This window comes from Pristis pectinata, chromosome 7, assembly GCF_009764475.1.
Source record: "Pristis pectinata isolate sPriPec2 chromosome 7, sPriPec2.1.pri, whole genome shotgun sequence".
Taxonomy (NCBI): domain Eukaryota; kingdom Metazoa; phylum Chordata; class Chondrichthyes; order Rhinopristiformes; family Pristidae; genus Pristis; species Pristis pectinata.
In genome coordinates this window covers 56,472,895-56,496,198 of record NC_067411.1, presented here as the reverse complement: position 1 = coordinate 56,496,198, position 23,304 = coordinate 56,472,895, and the positions used below count along the sequence as shown (strand labels likewise).

Below are 23,304 nucleotides of genomic sequence, written 5' to 3'. Positions count from 1 at the left end.
ATTTCTGACAGAATCAAAAAAAAACACAGGGCCACAAATACACTTTGGTTTTAGGAATAATGTGTTTGGCCAGGATATGGAACTTGTAACCATACTAGATAACCAAAGCTATCTAAGGTAAAAACAGAAAAGGCACATGGAAAAATTTTGGAGATTTTGCTGAAATAAGTGAAAAGGCTAGAAGGCTTATGTGGAACACAAATTAAGGCCAGATGTGTCAAGTGATCACAATGCTGTAAATTGTACATCAATTGTGTTCAGTAACATAATTGAATGAGATTATTTAAAAACACAGCCAATTAACAGATATTAAGAAAGCACACAAGGTAAAAATGACAACTGTATAAAATTTAGTAACTTGTGGGAAGCTTATTAGTTATGTACCTTTGATTCTAGTGAATAAATACAAATCTTTCTAAAGTCATGCTGGAGTTCTGAGCTCCACAAGAAGAATCTTGTGTCATAGAGCTTATAGTGAAGGTTCTCTAGGTGTAATGGTCTCAGTTGCCTTGTATGCAGAAATATTAAACACAGAAAATTTTCTCTCCAATGAAGAGAGAAAGAAGTTGGTAAAAATATTTAATTTTTAAGGAATAAGACAGGAAAAAAATTAGAAAAAATTCCACAAGAAATAAACAGATTTCAAAGAAAGAAATACATTTTTAAAACAGGGAATTATGAAATATACTACCAAAATTAATGACTGAAGCAAAGGCAAGTCAATTTTTGAGAGGTTAACAAGTTAGTTGGAGAAATAAAGGAATTATGGGAACAGGGACAGTATATAGGAGTAAGACTATTGCATATTGGCAGATGAATATAATAATGGACCGATCAAGCCAAGTGGCTTGGTTTTGTACTGCAATTTCTATTTCTAGTAAATATAGAGAAAATATGTATACAAACCTTTTTCTTCTCTTCATTTATCAAGCACTCTTTTTCAGCCAGACTTTTCTTTAGTTCCACCTCCACATTTTGGTTCAGTTTCAGTTTGTCATGTAGGCTTCTCAATTCTGCTTGATTCTCTATACACTAATACAAAAAAGTACAAATTGAACAACATGGTCTCACTTCATGTATATCAATCTAGAACATCTTAAAAAAAACAGTACCTTATTTTGCAATATGGAAAACAAACATTGAAGAGTTTAATATCAAAGGCATTGGAAGCTTGCCAAATTCCAAAATTAGTTTCTCTCTCTCTACACGTATTCTCCACATTTACCCGTTTATTATCCAGTAAATAGGAAAATAAGCAGAATGGAGTTTCTTGGGAGTTTAATATTCCATGACTGTAATTTATATCCACCCATTCCTCAACATCATCCACGCATTCTAATTTTTGGGGGTGGCGGTGTGGGCAGGCAGTTTGGCATTATATTGGACAGATAAGGTGAGGCAGCTTGTGTTGTAGTAGAATCACATCAGAAGAAATAATTCACTATTTGTGCAATTTTAGAGTAATTTGTTTTTTTAAAAAAAAGTTAATGTGGTGTAATTTCAGGAGCTATAGAGGGGCACTGTCAGCCAAATGGTCTTTGCTTTTATTAAAAGATTCAGTTCAAAAGTTAAATACTTAAGCCATTATAATTTCCAGTTACCATAACTATACTTTTTGTAGCTACTTGTTGATACAACTGTAGTTGCTAGCTGCAAGTTTAAAAACAAAAGGCAAATTGGAATTGATATTGTGCATTTCATTAGCTCAGCATACTCTAAAGGCCTGTACAGCTAAATGAAATGTGGTCATCGTTCATAATGCAGAACAGGGAAAGCTTCTGAAAATGACTGTTTCATTATAGACATGAAGTGACAAAATGCTTAAAAATATATCCACAATGATTTAATTTAGTCTGGCCCAACTTAATAAATGCTTCAGTCCTTTGAGAGTTTCAGTAATTTCTGCACCTGTGATATGCAATATAATTCCATAATAGGTATATCAAAGTGAAACCCAAGTATCCTGACAAAAGTAATGTTAGAACATTATTCAAAATACTCTGACAGATCAAAGCAAGATTAAGCAGTTTTCATTTAACAAAACCTCAATGTTAATTCAGTTAATTTTAATATTCCTACAGATCTTTCATTTAACTTACCTTTAAAACAAAGTTACTTCCAGCCGGGCATGTTTTTCTTAAAACAAAAGCTCCTTTCCATTGTTGGATTAGGGTCCAGATTGTTGTTTTTGTTTTATTTTGTAGTTTTGGCTTTCTTTACACTTGCATATATGTTTGTGTAATCACCAGTTTGTCTGTAAACTTTTAGTAACTTGTAGTATATTTGGCTCTATGCTCCTGTAGTTTCTTTGTCTATACTGAAGCGTAACTCAGAGAGTACCTTTTCACAAGCTGTTATCGGAAGATTTCCTTATCTAACCAGTCAGTATAAAGTTACAGTATTAAGGGAGGGCACGAGGACAAGTTCTTTTGCTACTTTTTTTTAAGAAAAAAAACTTGCCTTACTTGCTGTTACAGACTGACACTGCCTGACCTGTATTATGATGAACATCTAATAAAACAGCTGTAACCATAAGATTCTGCCTCATCCTTGATTTCTGAAGACCCTTCTGGACAACATCGAGATCTCACACCATTTTGCACTCATTAACCACTATTAGCTGCTAAAACTGTAGTTTCTCATGACTAAGAGTTCCCACGTACCTCATCAAAGCAACATACTGTATATCCTGACCTATGAACATTTTTGTAGACATTGACCACAAAAATACTCACAACGGAACAAATCAGCTCATGACCTTTGATATAAACAAGGAAACATTGAAACGTTATTTAGATGGATCATTGATATTATTTCAAAATACTTGCATAGTAAAATTTTAAATCTGAAAACTTCAGTTTGTCAATCAGCATTGTACCATATAGATACTGCTAAAATTATAGCTTTCGGTTGAATGATAAAACTCAGAGACCATTCTATCCAGATGCATCATGGTTTGGTGTGGCAACTGCTCTGCCTACGACCCCAAGAAACTACAGAGAGTTGTGGACACAGCTCAGCACATCACGGAAATCCGCCACCCCTCCATGGATTCTGTCTATACCACTTGCTGCCTCAGTAAAGCAGCCAACATAATCAAAGACCCTACCCACCCTGGACATTCTCTCTTCTCTCCCACCTCCCATTTAGCAGAAGATACAGAAGCCTGAAAGCACGTACCACCAGTCTCAAGGACAGCTTCTATCCCACTGTTATAAGACTATTGAATGGTCTCCTAGTACGATGAGATGGACTCTTGACCTCACAATCTACCTCGTTATGGCCTTGTTCTTTACTGTCTCCCTGCACTGGACTTTCTCTGTAACTGTAACACCTTATTCTGCATTCTGTTATCGTTTTCCCTTGTTCTAATACAATGTGATGAAATGATCTATATAGATGGCATGCAAAACTAAGTTTTTCCACTGTACCTTGGTATATGTCACAATAATAAGCCAATTTAAATTACCATTTCAATATTATCTTGAAGATCACACTTCAACTGATCTCTCTCAATTTGAAGGCTCAACAACTCTTCATGCAGCTGCTTTTTCTCTTCACTGATGACCTTGCAATTTTCCTGAAGCATGAGAAGCTGTTCAGTTAAATTCTTTGTCTCAGTTATTTCAGCTGCAGAGCTCACATTTAGAGGTTCTTCATCCTGGTCACAAAATGCAAAACTAATTTCAAACCTCATTCTTCAAATATTTGGTATCAAAAATAGATTATTTCAATATTCACTTATGCACACCAAGAACACCACCATAGATAAATCCTTTCAAGTTGACAATTAGAAAATAAACTTTGAGATATGTTTTGGCAGCAAGAACACTAATATTCAATGATATCACTGGTAGCGCTGCAGAATCCCAACTTAGTCCCAGCAGAAAAAAAAATCACTGTACCCCAACTACTCATTTTTCAACTAGCAAATTTTGAGTTTATACATTTAAATAGCAAACATGTACAAGACCAGAATTTAGAAAGGGATCTAGGAAACATCTGCATAATTCTTTTCCCCAATTATTTATGGTCTCCAAGCCTGTGCACCTAACAATAACACTTGGTCCTGACTTTCATGTTTAATATAGGAGGATTATAAGAATCTATATTTTCACAAATCAATTAATCAGCTCAGACAGGAAAATGATTCAATCACTAGGACATGAAATCCATCTTTAACCCCAGAGGAAAGATGGATGTCATTTTAAATGCACTATCTGAACAGAGGACAAATTACCAGTTTACAAAAACATTAATATTAACCAAAAGCTACAGACTTCCTAAACAGAATCTTAATTTTGTGCTATCCATAACTGAAAAATATACAAGAAAGTTTGTAACAAATTAAAGTTGCTTGATTAAACTAACCTTTTGGGACTTGGGTTGTGACATTGTCAGTTCTTCATTGGCTTTTGTTAAAACTTGCAATTTAGTTATCAGCTCTTCTTTCACTTCATTAAGTAGTTTGATATCTTCTGATGCTTTAGAAAATTTATCATCTAGTAAGAGGGAAGCAAATGGTAACAGATTGCCTTTTCAAAGTCAAAATAATTATGTCTATATAGCATACTCTATATCATGAAGTTTTTGTGATCCCTGTTAAATTGAATGTGACAAATAGTTTTGTATAGGGGAAAATCTATGTGCTTTGTTGCTGCTGTACATCTGGAAAACAAAACAACTCACTGTAATATGAAGGTCTTTGATTTGTTTAGGAGTAATTAGGTGTTGTGGAAGTACAATTCTTCTTTCCATTATTGTATTAAATAGAACTATAAAAGAAAAATAGCCCCCTTGCAGGTGAAAGAATGCCAGTAATTACAATTTTGCTGAAATAATTTAGGTTTCAAGAGATGATTTTATTGATTGAATGTGATGCTCTTTAATGATAAACAATTGCAGGTTTGGCAAGGGGATGCAAGTCTCCAGTTGCTCAATTTAGCTGGTACCTCTAGCTTTGGCGTACAATTACTTTGTACCCGAATGCATGTCCACTACTTGTGTTGGCACATGACTTTCATGCAACAGAAAATGGAGAACATCACAGCCCTATAGTGGATTGTTAAATTTTGAACTCAGTGCCATGGAAATGAGATTGAAAAATGAAGTATTAAATGAAGTATATCCTTTAACTGTACACATAACTCAGAGTCAAAAGTAATGATCTAAATCTTCAACCCAGGGTCAGATGCTGTGCAAACTGGAGGCAGCCAAGACAAGACAGCTACCCTGATTCCTTTCCATGGTCACATGTGCCCATTTAAATCAGTTCTCCCATGCCCAGTCTACTGATTGTGGCAAACTTCTGCCCTGGCTACAACTACAATCTTGCACCGTCAAACAATGCAAGTTAGTGCACAAGATTGACTAGGCACCAGGAGAGACATGCAGCAACAGTTGCCTCCAACCTTCATTGAGGCAAGCAAGCTCAGCTTCCAACATAGGCCAATTTTCTTTTTTGACCAATGGAGTCAAACTTTTATTTACTTATCAAGCTACAGTTCTCAGTGCAACTCAACTCCAACATCTGCCTTGCAAATTGAAATTGCAGATTAGAGCAGTTTACAAGAAATAATTTGAACACCTAATAATTAAAATCTGGGCATTAGAAAATAATTAAATTTTAAATAAATTATTCTCAGAACGCATAATGTTCCTGAGAGACTAGAGACAATTTGTGAACCCCACTTATCACCCTCAATTAACAATAATTTTCCCAAGTATTAAGTTTGCTTAATCTATTGGTAAATGAAAAGTGTTCAAATCTATTAATTGCCTGCATCAACGATTCACCAAAACCAATGTAAAAATTCATTTTCATAATTTAGTCATAACATTTCATAAAACATTGATTAATCTCACTTATTTCCTTTTGCTTGACAAGCTCCAGCTCAAGTTGTTGCTCCAGCTCTTTAACTTGCCCTTCTTTGCCTTCAACGTTATGCTGGAGTTGTGAACATTTAGCTCTCTCTTCTTCAAGCTGTGTGCAGTACAATTCTAATTCCAGTTTGAGACTTTCCACTCTACACTGTACTTCATTCTGTAGAAAGCACAGGGAAACATGGGGGCAAGCAATCATATTAATTTTTTTTAAATGGTGCAGAAATGTCAGTTGCCATTTCAACCCAGTTTTCTTGAAATGTGCGCAGAGCACTAAATTACCATGCCAGTATACACTTTGCCAACATCTCTCAAAAAAAATTTTGGCCCAACTTTTAAATGTGTATTAATAGACTTACAAATCACCCTTTCAAACTAATCCATAATATCTTTAGCACGGCCAAAAAATTTGCACCATTAGGGGACGATGAATAAAAATTCATTTACAAATCAAAGACAATATTGTAGTTTATACAGTAATTAGCAGGAAGCAAATAGAAATCTCTCATCATTAACAAGTTAGCCAAGGAAACAATACCATCCAGATGTTGACTTCAGAGATGAGTTTAATAAGCAGGGCAATGATGGAAATACCATTAGTATTTTTACTTTTAAATACAGAGGTGGCAAACATCTATTGTTTGATGCAATTTCCACTGCATCAGAAAAGGACTGTTCTGTTGCAAGGAAATAAACTTAATTCCTTCATGAAGAAAGCAAGAGGGTTCCTGATGAGTTGTTTAAAAAGAGACTTGAAAATCATTTAACATTTAATAACCTCAATGTTTTTGTTTTACCTGTTGCTCAGCTTTCAGATTGTCCTGATGATCCCTCTCATATTGAAGGCTATTTACTTCTTCTTGGAGTTTGTCCCTTTCTTGAGCAATCAGTAACACTTCTCCCCGCAAGTTTATGAGTTGTTCATCATTTTCAAATTTGCCAGCCAACAAATTATCACGTTCGCAGGTGACACCATTTAGTTCGTTTGTTAGCTTTAAAACCTAGATGCACATTTAAGGCAGAAAAATTAACTTTCTCTCAAGAAAACATTGGTAGCATTTTGGCTGCCACATTAACAAACTTATCTTGAGAGCCTCCAGTTCCACCTGCAATCTTCTCTAGCCTTTTATGATAGTTCATAGCCTTCACTTGCCCAAGTGTGACATGAACACAAACTTATCCTTGTTGCAAAAACGGAGCTTTTAATCATGCTACTGCATTCCAGGATTCCACATCAAAAACCTTTTAAGAGCCAGAGAATCAGAGAGATACAGCACAGAAACAGGCCTTCAGCCCACTGAGTCCATGTCAACTATAAACATTCATTGTTGCACTAATCGTACCCTAACCCATGATATCATCTTTATGATTTGTCCATGGCTTCTTCAAAATGGATTTTATAATCTACCCTTAACTTTTCCTTTATTTCCTACGTAAATCTTCCCCATTCTGTGGGCATATTTTGTTTTCCAAAACCACGAATAGTAACTGCCACACATTAAATAAAGCAAAATAAATGTCTGTTTTAGGAATACATTTTCGTTTAACCTTCTACAATTTAGTTCCGTACAAAAGTCAGAAAAACTTATGTTCAACTTCACTAACTCCAAAACAATGCAAAAAAGGAGAAGCCAACCTAATATCTTTTAGGCCACAGAGCCCAAATAAAATCTATTGCCCAATTTTATTCACTACAAAATAAAACATACCAATATGGGCAGCTATTTGTTGTGCATTAAATGGAGCTTGAATCATTGTTAAATCACCAAAGTACAACCAATGACTTTCTTCCAGCTGTACAAGGTAGTTTGTATTTCTCCTTCACAGCATTCTAAATGCTTAGCAGTCTTTACACACCCACAATTACTATATCAACTTAGAACTTTTGCGTATCTTGGTTTTGGACTCTATTGCCAGATTCAGTCCAGTTAAAAAGAGAAAGATATTAGGGACATGCAACCATAGACAGATTATTTTCAAATCTTTTAAGAAAACATAGTCAATAAGCTTTTAATGGAATCTGCAAATCTACAAGCAACAGTTAAGTGCACAACATAACAAAAACAACAATCCAAGAGAGATGCAAACTGAATCACAAAATGCTAGTTGCATTAAAATAATAAACTAATTCACAAAAAGGAACCTATAAACCTGCAAGTGGAAGTAATTGGAATCACCTTATTTGAAAGGCAATAAAAATGCCAAAGCTAAGTGGGGAAAAGCAGGATACATAAATAGCTCACGGGAAGAAGAAAAATTATATTACTCATACAAGTTCTTGGGTTAGGGTAGGGAGGAATTAAAAGAAAAATAATTTAATAAATTTTAGAATCAAGTTACAGACAGTCTTGAGATTTTACACTTTCTAATGGGATATGATAGTAAAAGGAAATAGCACAACTGGAAGCCTATGCAAAATTTACCCACATAATAGTCATTGCAATTCAAAAGTAATTCACTGGTCTTCTGGACGTTGAGGATGAGATATGTATCCAAATTCTTTGCGTACAGAGGCATAGAAGTAAAATATTTTCTACAGCTAAACATTCCATCTTTACCTGTTTTTCTAATTCATCTATTTTTTGTGGCAGCAATTTGTTTTGAGATAAAACGGCCACTTCTTGTCGCAGACTGATATTTTCTTTTTCCGCTTTCTCCAACTGTTGGTTAAGATCAGTGATGCTCTTTTCCAGATAAACACGATCCAATATGTCTAAGTTCATCAAAAAAAATTTAAAAACTGCTTTACAGTTTCACAATATAAAGATCTTAATAAAAGTTGAAATCTTCTCACATGCATGGATTAAATATTAGAAAACTGATTTTCTTGTTCCTGCAATGAGTAAAGTACATATAAAAGTATTTGGGTACCCTTCAGTAAATATCCTCTCCCTTTTCCCCATTCTCAAAAAAGATTTAGATGATTACAAGTTGCTTAGAAAATAATTTTATTTTGAATCACCTCAGCAGTTTCAACCTCTGAGCACAAGTTAATATCTGAATAGGAATGGAACACTTTAGTAAGCTCTAAAGTGGGATGGAGAGGAAACAAAATGAGAAAAGGGAAAAAAAAATCACAAGAACAATTCCTATTAATGATTTAATCTTGGTAACGTTGATTCCTTTAAAAAGGAGTATCAAATTTTGATTTGCTATGCGATCTAAATCTTTTCATTTTGATGAATCTGACTCCCTGCAGTACTTTGTAGGTTTCCTACAACATATATTCTACATAATATCTTTATATTATTTTATAAATATCTTCTAACAGTCAATGGGAAGGCAAAGAAACATGAATCACATTGGAAAGCTTTATAATACCTTACTAAAGGAGGGTACACTTTTAATTTTTTGATTGGCATTATTAACAATCAGATCAATTCTTTTAAGTATCATTCATGATAGAAGAGAACTGGCAGCAAAGTAGTATTGAGACTTGAAAAGAATTTTGTTCAGTTAGCAGTCTGAGTAGAATGATGCAGGCCAGCCTTAAATGCAGCAAGATCTACACAAAATTTAAACTTGGGCTGAAAATTGATAAGTAACATTTACTTTATACATGTGCCATGTGATGAATATCTTCAGCTAGAAAGTCTAACCATTTACCCTCATCTTCAATGGCATTACCATTGCTGAGGCACATAAAACCAGGGGATTATCAACAACCAGAAACTCAATTGGACCAGTCACATAAAAACTATGACTACAAGAGCTGGTCAGAGGTAGAGTATCCTGCAATGAGTGACTCATCACTTGACATCTCATAACCTTCTCACCATCTAATAGACACAAGTCAGGAGTGTGTTGGGGTACTCTCCTCTTGCTTGGATGAGGGCAGCCCCAACAGTACTCAAAAAACTCATCTCAGACGAGGAACCACTTCTACCAACCTAAACAATGATGGCATTTAACACCTGTACACAATAGCTAATTAAAATGCACAGCTCACCTAAGCATTTTCAACAGCAGCTCCCAAAACCACAACTTCTAATATGGGCTGCAGGTATGGGGAAATATCACCATCAGCTATTTCACCTCCCAGGACACAAGCTGTCTTGAACTGTTCACTGTTCCAAATCTTGAACTCTCTATTCAACAACACTATGGGAGTATCAGTTCAAAAAGGGTAGCCCACTACCAACTTCTCAAGGAGAATTATACCAACAATAAATGCTGGCTTTGCTATCATGATCATATCTCATTAATGAGGATATATCCAGTCTTCCTGCCATTGAAAGTACTAGATTCAAAGTAACATCTGCCTCCTTTCTAACTTGGTTTTTGTTAATCTGGATTGTAATGTGAAGAGTTTAATAAGATGTCAGGTGGCAAATAAAGTTGAGCTCACTTGCATCAATGCACAAAACTGAAAAGCCTTTAGTGAACCTATTTTAACATTAAAGAACCCAATTAAACTCAAAGGAAAAGGATTCTTGTGTTCCAACTGGGGTAAAAGTTCAGCAATGCACTTCAGCTAAAAGCAAATGGTTTTAAAATTGTTTGTTTAGAGTAGCTGTATGAAAATACAAAAAAGTTCAGCCCTCTAGGAGCTTCCTAAACTTTTAACAGTAATGAAAATTAGACCAGTGAGAGGATTACTTCTTTCAATGCCATGCAATCTTAAATTGACTTTAACTAAAATGGATCATGCCAGTTATGAAATTAGAACAAGCACTTCTTCCTGTATTAGGGTATAGGTCCTTTTCCTGCTGTCAGGCAAGAACCTAATAGAGTCACTGGATAAGTAGAACAGTTTTCTACCCACTCCAACATGAATTAGATCTTTAGAAATAACTATTGTGGACAAATCTCAATACAACATCAATACATTATTTCTTTTCTAACAATTTAAAGGAACATTCTGGTGACAAAGGAAGACTGACCTGCGTAGCTTTGGAACTGCAAACTGTTCAAACACCCAAATCAATAGAGTATGCTAAACATAGTGGAGTGTTGTTTCCTCAGCACTGAACTACATAGTTACTGGTTTCAGGGGATGTTTTGTTTTGGTGACACCACTGATAGCAATCCAGGATAAGCTGGCAGATCACTCAAGAGTCAGGCACCTTAGGCGGGAGGCAAAAAAACATTACTATTCACAGATGGGCAATCCCTAAAGAACCTTCAGAGATTTCACATCCTATCTGGATGGCACTGAAGAGGTAGTATTAAAGTATGGAAGTTTTGACGCAAAATTATATGGCATTGGTGAAGCTGCAACTGGACTACTGTACCACTCTGGTCTCCATGTTTAAGCAATGATGTGTTGGTCTTGGAGGTAGTGCAGAGAATGTTCATTAGGTTAGTCCTAATGTTCATTAGGTTAGTCCTAGGATGAAAGAGTTGAAATATGGAGAAAGGTTGAGCAGGTTAGGCTAGAAGTATTAGAGCTTAGAAGAATTAGAGTTAATCACATTCAAATGTACAAGATTCTGAGGAGGATTGACAAAGCGGTTTCTGAGACCACATTTCACCCTGTGAGGATACATTTCCAGAATAACAGATCCCTATTTAAGATGGAGGAGGAGGAATTTCTTTTCTCAGAAGGTTGTGAACCTCCACTCCAGACTTGTGGAGCCATAGCTAAATATTTTCTGTAAGTGTCAAATACTATATCTCTGTAACAATACCTTTAGGAACTTTCCCATCCAGAAGAGACATTAGTTTGGCATTTTCACTGTAAACAGATTTTAATTCTTTCTGCAAATCGGATTGCATTTGTTTGTAGCGTGATTGTTCAGTATCTAGCTTTTTGCAGTACAACTGGACATCCTTTTCCATCTGTTGATATTTCACCATCTTTTCATTCTTGTTGATACAAGTTAAAAAGGGAAACAAAACAAAAACAGACTTAGAACGGAAAGCCATTTTCATTAGGTCACCTTTATTTCACTTTGGAAGTACCTTATAACTGGCCTCAGGTATTTTGATATTTAATGTCTTCATAGATAATTTATATACCATGAAGACTATGATCATATATAATCAAGTGTGTTATGATAAGTCATATTTTCCCCACAATGGTAAGCATTTCTAAACTTTAAATAATTCATTTTTATCAGGATGGCAAGAAAGACTGTGCAAATTTGAAGATACAGAGCATAAATATTTTATTCTAATTTACTCTAACTTGTAGTTGAGATGATGTAAATACAAAACATACCAAAATTACTTAATTGGCTGTGAAGGGTAATCATAGTTATAATATAGAATTTTCTGCAGCCAAATTCTATACAAGATCCCAAAAGCAATCTGATAGAGTAGAATCTTTTTTAATATAACGTGGATTGAGGAATAAATATAGGTCTTTTTGGACAGATACAAAATATAATAACTAGAAAATCACATGCATCGCATTTTGTTTTAAAGCACCAGGCATATGAAAATTGCTCATTTTTGGACTGGAAGACAATTGTGAAGGTTTCTAGGTTGAGTCATACCACTCTGCATCTCATGGTCACAAACTATACTTTACTGATGAGCCAGAGGCATACAAAACAGAATCGTACATCACAGGATGAATGCCAATCCAAACTAATCCCACATGCCTACCCATGATCTATATGCCTACCCATGATCTATATCCCTCCATTCTCAGTCTGTTCATTTGTTTGTCTAAGTGCCCCCTAAACATTGCTACCGTATCTGCTTCCACTACTTCCCCTGGCAGCACATTCCAGGCACCTAATCCTCTTTAAAGGAGATTTACAAGGCAAGTTTTTTTTTTAAACTTTCCCCCTCTACCTTAAAACTATGCCCACCAGCATTTGATATTTCCACCCTGGGAATACCTACATTTATGCCTCTCATAATATTACATACTTCTATCAGGTTGTCCCTTAGTCTCCAACACTCCAAAGAAAACAATCCAAGTTTGTCCAGCCTCTCCTTATAGCTAACACCTACTAATCAGGCAACATCCTGGTAAACCTCTTCTGCATCTTCTCCAAAGCCTCTATATCCTTCCTATAATATGGTGACCAAAACTGCACACAATACTCCAAATGCAGCCTAGCAAAAGTTTTATATAGTTGCAACATTACTTCCTGACTTTTATATTCCCTGACCAATAAAGGCAAGTGTGCCATGTTCCTTCTTTACCACCCTATCTACTTGTGGTGCCACTTTCAGGAAGCTAATGGAAAAGGAACCCCAAGATCCCTCTACATCAATGCTCCTAAGGTCCTGCCATTTACTGTATACTTTTGCATTTGACCTCCCAAAGTGCAAGACCTCACACCTCTCTGGATTAAACACCATCTGCCATTTCTCCACCCACATTCCCAATTGGTCTATATCCTGCTGAATCCTTTGGCAATCTCCCTCACTATCCACAACTCTGCTAATTTTTGTGTCATCTGCAAACTTACATTTTTGTCCAAATCATTTATACATCATAAACAGAGGTACCTGCACTGATCCCTGTGAAACACCACTGCTCACATACCTCCAGTCAGAACAACATCCCTCTATCTTCCATGGCTCAGCCAATTTTGAATCCAGTCTACTAAGTCTCCACACAGATCCCATGTGCCTTTAATCTTCTGGATCAGCATACCATGAGGGGCCTTGTCAAAACCACTGCCCTAACCTCAAGCATCTTTGTTACCTGCTCAAATAAACTCAAGTTAGTAAGCCATGACCTTTCTCACACAAAGCAATTCTGACTATCCCTAATAAGTCTATGCTTTTTCAGATGCGATATGGTCTTAAGTTACAACTCTTCAATTTGATTCAAGTTCACAATTTCCAAAACAACTATTCATTCTCATCTAGTCCCATAACTGTAGTCCTGGTCTGACCTGCATGATTTGCACATAAAGACTGTTGCTGAATTAACAGTTACAATTCATTAAGGATGCTGGTAGCCTTGTATAGATTTACTCATGTTGCACCAAGTATTCAGTACAGTGAAACTGTTAATACAGTATGCTCAGGACTTTGGTGGTGCTGGGCAAAGCAGATTTTTTGGATAATCAGGTGTTATTTTAATAATACTCAGAGAACTTTGAATTCACTTTTAAAAAGATGTTACACAGTAGCATTTCAAAGTTTAAAGTGAGCGCGAAGACGGGACCCCAATCGAGAGGATGGGGAGCGTGGGAGCTGGGTCTCCTGTCAAGAGTTTGGGGAGTATGGCAATCACTACGCGGTAAGCGAGACATCAAATCATTGGGACTTCTTAATGGCCAGATTGCAGATTATAGGAGTTTCACTGTAATATAGTAATTATATGACAAGAATTTAAAAATTTATGACATCATACAATGTTTAGAACTAGCTTCAAAAAGTATAATCCTTTACTCAATGTATTCATCAGCCTGACACATACTAATTTCCATCTAAACCCCTTACAATCATCTTTCTTGTTCTCCATTATTGCATTTTACATCCTTGATAAATCTCTTAACCACTTACTTTGTTCTTGTTCACCTCTTCCCATTTGCCCTTTTGTTTCCCACAATTTTACATGTCAACTCAGGTTCCACCTTTTTCTCCATCTTCTCTCACATTAGTTCTGGAATTTGTCCAGCACCCTTTAATTCCCTACCCCCTTCAACTTCTCTACATACTACATTTCTTTTTCTCTTTACTCCATTAGCAATAAGGAGAAAGCCCAATGAAAATGAATCATTTGATTACTGCCTGCATATTAATTTGTCTTGCAATGTATTACAGTCAAAATTCTTTGATTACCATGGTTTCCTTGAGTTCCAAGTTTTCACTCCTGAGAAAAGCAGACTCTTTCTTTGCATCACAGGTTACAACTTCTGCATCATTCAATGACTGTTGCAGCTGTTTGATCTAAAATGCAAGTCACCAGAAAGCAATAGAAAATGTGGGATCTACACATTTATTAATTAATTTCCAACAAAGTAAATGTTAGTACAGAGCAAAATCTTGTTGTTCTAATTAATATAATTTGGCAAAGAGGTGAGAACCTGAAGGTAGAACCAGAAGACAAAAAGACTAAACTGAAAATAGTAGATAGGGGATTAGGTGCTAGAGTTTAATCAGACAGAAGCCAAAGAGAAACAAAAAGGCAAAAGTGCAGTGCAGTGACAACGATAACAATAACAAGTCTGTCAGGAAGGGACAAAGAATAATGGTTTACTAAAAATTACAGCCAAACTAAAAATAAGGCAAGATTAAAGACTTTAATAGAATGCTGTGGGCATCCAAATAAAAAAAAAGAGATAAGCTGACAATACAAATAAACATTACCTGATGGTCATTGCAGAGATTGAGGAACTAACCAGGAACAAACAATCTACTGGAGGAACTCAGCAGGTCGAGCAGCATCTGTGGAGCAGGAGAGGTGGAGGCATGTGGGGAAGGAACTGTTGATGTTTCGGGTTGTAACTGCATCAGGACTGAGAGTGGAGATTGCTGGTATAAAGAGGAGAGGGGGAGTGGTGCGACAGGAGCCCAAGGTGATTGGTGGACCAAGGAGGGTTGAAAGATGATGGTCAGGATGTGTCAGTGGGGACAATGGAGTTGGGAGGTAATGGCAGTTGGATGATAGATGGAGGCAGACAAAGAGAAAAAAAAAGACAGGCAGATTGAGCGAGGTGGGGAAAGGGGAGAGGGAAAGTTGGAGACAGCTGCTGGAGAGAGATAAGCAGGAACAAAGAGGGCTACCGGTGCTGGAACCTGATAAGTAATGGAGGTGAATGGCAGATGGAACCACAAAGATGGGGATGGGGGGGGGGAAGGGGGGGTATGAGTGGGGGCAAGGGGAGGAAAAAAAAAGCCTGAAGAAAGCCTGTGGGTGAACAATGTACAGTGGGTAGACCGAACCAAGAGGGGGAGAGAGAGAGGTGGGAAAGGGGACAAAAATAGGAGCACTAGAGGAGGATCAAAAGGGGTGGGGGAAGGGGGAAAACTCCACTGGAGGCAAGGGTTATCTAAAATTGGAATACTCAATGTTCATACCATTGGGTTGTAGAATACCCAGGCAGAATTAGGGGTGCTGTTCCTCTAAATTTGCGTTGGGCTCCAGCCTGGCAGTGGAGCAGGAAGAGGATGAGTGGGTTGGTGTGGGAATGGGAATTGAAATGGCATGCAATTAGGAGCTCACATCGGCTGTTGCGGAAAGCGTGAATGCTATACAAAACAGTTGCCCAAGTCTGCACCTGGTCTCACCGAGGTAGAGGCCACATTGGGAGCACAGAATGCAGTAGACGAGGTTGGAGGAAGATGTACGTGAACCTTTGCCTCACTGTTACACCTCCTGCGATTGCAGGGGAAAGGGCTAGGGGTCAGGGAGGGGTGAATGGGGAGGGATGAGCAGACCAAGCAGTCACAAAGTAGTCCCTGCAGAAGGCAGAAAGGGGTAGGGAGGAGATGTGGATGGTGGTGGGATCTTGTTGCAACTAGAAATGACAAAAAGGATGATATGCTGGATGCAGAGACTTGCAGGGTGAAAGGACTACTCCTCCCTTAACTGGTAAAACCTGCTTGCAAGCTTTCACCCCTCCTCAGTCCACCAATCACCTTGGGATCCTGTCTCACCACTTCCCCTCTCCTCTTTATACTGGCCACCCCCTCTCATTCCTGATGCAGGGTTTCAACTCAATACCAACAATTCTTCTCCAACCCCTCCCACCCCCCCAACAACCTGCCCCGATAGATGATGCTCAACCCACTGAGTTCCCCCAGCAGATTGCTTGTTACTCTAGATTCTAGCATCTGCATTCTCTTGCATCTCCAAGCAGAAATTTAGTTTGGGGTAAGAAACTTGGGTCTGAATCCATAGTCCTAAATACAGATGAAAGCAATTACAATAGCACAAGAATAGAGTTATTGACTGGGAAATAGATTCAAGAGCAAGGTTTTTGATCAGCAGCAGAAGATACTTCATTAATCTCTGCAAAGGAATATTCTGGCAAGGAAGGAAGAAAGGCTGCATGAAAAGGTTGCACTGTGGATAACGAGGGACATATGGTGTCAGTTTGAAAGAAAAGACATGCAAAGTTTAGGAATTTTGGGTCTTTTTTGTAAGGCAATTGAAGTGCAAGTAGTAAAGAGGATAGGCCTATCCTCAGAGAGGAGACTCATTAAAGCATAATAAGATTTCTGCCAAGAGCAAGTTTTCACTGACCAGTGAATCTAGAACCAGCAGCAAAAGGTGATAGCCATTTAGGGCTGTGAGGAGAAATTCCTTTACTTAGGATGTCGTTCTTCACAATTCTCTATCCAAGAGGAAGCTCAGTTGTTGAATACATTCAAGGTATTAAAGAATTATTGGATATTAGAATCAAAATTTATGGGAATAAGATGGGAAGGCTGTGCAAGATCAGTCATGATTTTATTGAATTGCAAAGAAGCCACCCAATCTACCTGAACTATTTCTAAAGTTATACTCTGCTTTTGGCAATGTGTTGGAGCTAAACAATATTGTGCATAATACTCAATCAAGTAAAATTCTACTACCTATTAATAAGGAACCTCTCAAAAGTTTAATACATCAAATGAAATCATTATGGCACAAGTAGTTATCACACCATTACCTGTATCATTAATGTCTCAAGATCCATTTGGCCATCTGACAGCTCTTTTAGTTGATCCAGCCGCTGTTGAAGAACAAGACAACTCTGCTCCTGGTCTTTAAGTTGCTTAGTTTTAGTCTTTAGTTCAGCCTGTTAAGAAATTGAAATTCTCATTATAGCACTTGTGCAAAATCATCATACATCATCAACATCACAAGAAAAATCCAATGTAAACAAATTTATGTAATTTTTTGAAAATGCTAATCCCAAGTTAGGGCCTTCAATTCTTTCTGTACAAGTTTTGGCCTCAGAGCTGAATTTAGAAAATAAGCAGAAGCTAATGCAAAGACCATGAAACAAAATGTTCAGACTCAGATTTGTGGCCAATCCAAACTACAAAAAAAAATGTGAAGCAACGATTCTTTGGATCACAGATCAGTTTAACAAGAATTGATGTAATAATTTAATGATTGAGTTCCATCAAAGCACGTGAAAACAAAATTTGAAGGAGTTACAAAGTGCATTATGATATTCAATTGTTTATTTTTCAGCAGGGTTAACCACTGTTGTGTTACATGGAGGAAACATCCAATTGCTTGAATGACTCCCGACATATTGAACAATCAAAGCTCAGATTTTTGTGAAACCAGAAGGTGTAGACCCAAACAGAAGCAATTTCTAGTATTTTATTTTCAGTGGCAACCAAATCACTGAAGTGAATGATCTGCTTTATAATGTTTTGAATTACTCATGGCATATCTACATTTTTTTTCCTGAGTAAAGTGTACCTGGCCTTAGTATGATTTAAAATGGAATGATTAAATTTAAATGAACATACCTCAAGTTCCTGGTTGAAAACCTCAGAATTGCGAACCAGTTCTTTTAACGTTGCAATTTCATGCTTTTGCTGTGCCTACAAACGATCAAGAATAGAAATGGCATTAGAAATAATTACAACCACTAGCTAGCAAAAAAGGTGGTATTCCTCAAATCCCTTCACTTTCTCATTTAGATGTCGCCGCTTGGTGACATTATTCCAAAGTACGTCAGGTTTTGCATGCAACCACTTCAGTTCCTGTATTGCTTCCAGACTACCTCTGGAATCATGCAAGTGATCCTCCCCTGTCCACTCTGTGCTTCATATACATCAAAGTGCACAAGTAAAGAAAACATTATGTTTAAATGAATTTGCACAATTTTCATTAAACACATTAATGGAACCTTGCTACAAACCAAAAAAAAAAGGACTTTTCTAAGCTATTGCCTTTTGTGATACATCCCCTAGCCAACCACAGGCTAAGTATTTTCAAAATTCACTTCAGGTATTTGCTCAATACCTTTTCTTCTTTCTCAACTTCTTTTTCCAAGAATTCAAATTCTTCAATTTCACGTCTCTCTTCATACCCATCTCTCAGCTTTAGTTCTTGGATTTCATTATTTTGTTTCTCATTTTCCATTCTGAGATATTTTTCACTCCTCCGTTTTTCTTCCAGGAGTTGTTTTAATTCTCGGATCTCCTCTTTGTGTTTCTCATTCTCCATTTTTAAGCTTTCTGCATCAGACTGTAAAACAAACACATTACTGACACCCATTCAGAAAAGCTGACATTTAGAAGTATATTTACAATAAGGTTAAAAGAAAATCATGAATACCTTTTGTGAATAGAGCAGTTCACAAAGCTCAACACTTCCCTTTAACTGTTTCTCCAAGTGCTTTGCATCATTCTGTAATGTTAGGCGAGCAGTTTACATAAAACAAGATTAATCAGCAAAAAAAAAAGCATGCAGTTATTAATACAACCTATTGATTTTTTTTTTAAAAAGTGTAGGTAGATATTCAACCCTAGAATCTCACCCATCCTTCCCTAGTCACACCACACCAATTATAAGTCAGATATAAAGATTTTGGCTTAGGAAGAGAACAATATCTTGATCCATTGAATTGGCTGTGAGGGATAGGGAGGGAGTGGAGGAGGAGCAGGAAGTGCAGGGAAGAGTGAGAGGTGAGAGGAAAACAAGGGGGAAAGAAACAGAAATGACAAGAGTCTGCAATCTGGCTAGGGTAAGGGGTGGTTTTTAATGTAAAGAGGAAAAATTACCTCAGTTTTTAAGGAGAATGTCAAAGACTCAAAAATTTTCAATGCTCACAAGGTTGCATATAAAAATTTGCTGCTCACAACTGCAAGATTATTCCTCCAGCCACACAGTTGTCACATATTCATGTAAGCACCTTTAACATACTTCCATATAATGTATGGAAATTTTGTAACACCTAAGAGTTTAGTAGAAAGGGCAGAAATTGTCAGAGGGAATTTCATAAGCAGCTGAAAGCCCTGTTTCAGTATTTGAGTGGATCATTTGCTCAGAAAGACTCTGTATGGAATAGGAAAGAAGACAAGTCCCAAGGAAACTGTAGAACCAGCACTAAGCAAAGCTAATTACCAATTAGAAGGCAAAGACAAGGATTTCAAATAAAATGCAGGTCAGTCAGTCTGTCCCATGTGCCAAGGGTAGAAGTAATGGATAAGTAAAACCAAGTGTGTTTTTTGAGAGAAATCAGAGCTGGAACAAAAACTAAGAGCTTTGGCAAAGGGAAGCAGAGATCATAATGAAGCTCAGCTCATTGCATACAATTTAAACAGAAGGCTGCTACAACCAAAAAAAACTATGCCAGTAATGTTCACTATGAGCCTCTTCTTATTGCATTTCAATAACATTACTCTTCAATTCTTTTTCCCTTTAATGCATCAATGCTATTTACCTCAAATGTTGTGGAAGTTCAAGAATCTAATCCCTCTTTGGATTAACTAGTTTGTTCCGAACTCCCTATTTATTAACCAATGTCTTGACTTCATGAAAACTAGTCTAAAACAATCCCATAAGTGGAAATGCTTCCTCAAACTTTAGCCCATCAAATATCTTTACAACTATGAAAGCTCAGGTCACCCCTTTTCCACAGGGAAAGCTCAGTCAATCTTTTTCAATTTCAGTTTTAGCATCTATTTCACAAATCTTTTTGCAATGTCTCCAATGACTATCACCTTCCCAAACACAGAGAACTTAAACATGACAAGTTTGCATGAAAGTTCAACACCATGTATTTTGCTTTTATTTTTGAGGTGGTCACAGTGGTGCAGTTAGTAGAGTTGCTGCCTCAAAGTTCCATACATGTCAGGTTCAATCCTGACTCAGTGCTATCTGCGCAGAGTTTGCACACTTTCCCAGGTGCTCGTGTCCTCCCACATCTTGCTGGCGTGTATTGGTAGGTTGACTGGCCTCTTAACTGGTTAGCATACAAAAGGTTTTTGATGGACTTCATAGACATAGTAAGTCCTTCAAAAAACTTTTGTATGCTAATCAGTTGCTTCATGCTGCCTGACTATCTCTAACAACTTTTAAGAGTTGACCAGATTTTTCATACCTTGTGGAGCCAGTTTTTAAAACAAAACTTGGCTAACTGCTGCACTTCATCCAATTTGTTTTTTCCAAAGAAGAGCTAGCCAAGACAAAGGAACTACTTTGTCATATATGAAAAGTTTCAGGTTATTTGGCTTTGGGAAATTTATACTAATTAATTGCTGTTAAGAGATGCAAAGAGAAAACAATTATGGTTGTGGCCTTTACCAAAAGAAAAAGCACTGCTGGAAATATTATGCAAATCAAGTAGCATCGATGGAGAGAGAAGCAGAATTAACATTTAATTAATAACTGGAAAAGGATAGTGATAAATGTTTGAAATTGCAAAAAAGGGTGGGCGGGAATAGATAGAGCAAAAGGAGATGAGAACAAGACAAATTAACTGTCAAATATGGTGATGGAGCCAGCTTAAAGAGACTGTTAAAGGCTGGTGAATAACAAAAATCTAGGGAGATGTAAATTGAAATGTAGCAATTTCAATACAGCACTTTGGAACACATTTTGTTTTTTGTTACTTGTTTCAGATAATGAATACAGGAACTAATGTTTCATAAGCCCTCCATCTTACTGCAATAAACAAATTCAACCAAACCACAAGAGTTATGAATTTTGCCATTTCCCACAAAAGGCACGCTTACAGTCTTAATTTCTATAACCATATAGTGGATAATGCTGAAAATTTGTCCACAAATGCAAGTTATATGGAATCAACCAAGATAACATTTTATTCCAGGTAATATTAGATAGAAAACAAATTTAAAGAGCATTCTATGAATTTATTATAATCCAACTTCTTGCCCCAAAATCAAAACTGTATTTAATAGTTTCCCTCATTTGTTGAAAGGTCCACTCTTATGGTAATTCTAACACACTACTTTGATAAAATCAAAAGGAAATGGACCAACTATTAATCGCACTGACCTTTAACTGTATGATTTGTTTTTCTTTCTCTTTTGTCAAGTCTTCTAGCTCTTGCTCCAGCTCAGAAATTCTTTTTTCTGATTCATCCTTTGGAGATCCATCATACAGAATACTATGGAATCAATTTGATATATTCAAAAGTAGCAACTAAATATCACTTCAGGCAAGATGATGGTTGATATGGTGCACAAATCAAGTCACATTCATGTTTCAATTAAGCTGAATCACTACAGGGGATCCTTGGGTTATGGAAAACCTGACAGAAAATAGACTTTAAAAATTTATGGGCAAATTTGCATAAAGAATTTTTCAAGAAAGGAACATTAGTTACAGAAATGCAAACATCTTCAGGAGTTATGGAATAAGGGGTAGCAGCTGGTTAATTTAAAAAAAGTCTTTACATGTAATCTCCCTGCAGTAATCAAACAGACACCTGTCTTTAAGAACACAGGCTGCCAGTTGACAGCAGGAGGCCAGGAGTTTTACTTTGGAAAGTGACAAGGCAATTTCTTCTATTGACACTTGTAAAATACTTTATCAAACAATGCAACAACCATTGATACTTTTAAAGACCATTGAAACCAATGTGGAAATGTCAGATTCTGTACTATTGTAATTACTCAGGGAAAGACAATAAATAATGTTCATGTTAATCAACCATTGATATTGCTCGTTTCTGATTTATGAAAAAATAGATTTACAGACAATTCACAGGAATAGAACCATTATGTAACCTGGGGACTGTTTGCATAGCTTATTTAAATGTTTTCATTAAATTTCAACACAAACATATTGACTTCAAAGGGTTTTCTCAATTCCAAGTCAAAAACCTAAAAATATTTTTACCGTAAAGGCTAAGGAGTTATCTATTTGCCATAAAAAGTCTGCAGTTGCTTAAAGTAGCAAGGCAAACTTGAGCAAAAGGTTTTATAGCAAATAAAAGAATATCTTCTTGGCTGCTACTAGTTAATATGCTGGTGAACAGATTGCAATGGGGCATATTAATATATGCTAAATTATCATTAGCATTTTCTTTAGACATTGAAATCATGACAGAAATATGGGACAAAATCCCAACATCTGTTTAAACTTCTTTGGCAATGACATGATGACCTGCATCCTAACAGATTTGAAAGATGTGGCAGTAGTGACAGCAGATGCTCTGGTTATCATCTTCCAAAACTCTATAGGTTCTGGAACAGTTCTCACAGATTGGAAGATGGCAAATGCAACCCCACTCTGAGGGAGAAAGAAAACTATTGGCCAGTTAGCCAAGCATCAGTAGTGGTGAAAACACTGGAACCTATTATTAAGAAAAGGGTAACATACATATATAAAACAATAACAGGATTTTGCAGAGTTGGAGTCAAAATGGGTTTAAAATTGGAAAAACTTTGTCAAATCTGACTATTACGAAGTTGTAACAAGCAGAATGAGGGCAAACAAATAGATGTTGTGCCTTTTGACTTTCAGGAGTCCTCCAATAATGCGTTACATAAGAGATGAATTAAAATTAGAGCACTTAGTATTGGGGTAATATATTGGCAAAGATTAAGGATTAGTTAATGGACAGAAAATGTAGGAATAAATGG

At 36.6% G+C, this 23,304-nt stretch overlaps 1 protein-coding gene across 3 annotated transcripts in view; it reads right to left on the bottom strand.

Annotated features, from left to right (window-relative positions):
• cenpe (centromere protein E) overlaps positions 1-23,304 on the bottom strand; it is a 109,722-nt gene that overhangs the window by 47,183 nt on the left and 39,235 nt on the right. For 2 of the 3 annotated variants that reach the window (XM_052020556.1, XM_052020558.1), the window contains exons 16-28: positions 21,713-21,824; positions 19,028-19,099; positions 18,713-18,937; positions 18,214-18,288; positions 17,397-17,525; positions 14,581-14,688; positions 11,514-11,691; positions 8,442-8,596; positions 6,681-6,884; positions 5,866-6,043; positions 4,372-4,502; positions 3,470-3,661; positions 907-1,032 (exon numbers count right to left, since the gene is read on the bottom strand). In XM_052020556.1, coding sequence (XP_051876516.1) covers positions 907-1,032; positions 3,470-3,661; positions 4,372-4,502; positions 5,866-6,043; positions 6,681-6,884; positions 8,442-8,596; positions 11,514-11,691; positions 14,581-14,688; positions 17,397-17,525; positions 18,214-18,288; positions 18,713-18,937; positions 19,028-19,099; positions 21,713-21,824 — 1,885 coding nt within the window. The remainder of the gene's footprint in view (positions 1-906; positions 1,033-3,469; positions 3,662-4,371; positions 4,503-5,865; positions 6,044-6,680; positions 6,885-8,441; positions 8,597-11,513; positions 11,692-14,580; positions 14,689-17,396; positions 17,526-18,213; positions 18,289-18,712; positions 18,938-19,027; positions 19,100-21,712; positions 21,825-23,304) is intronic. The other variant, XM_052020557.1, reaches the window with a different exon arrangement.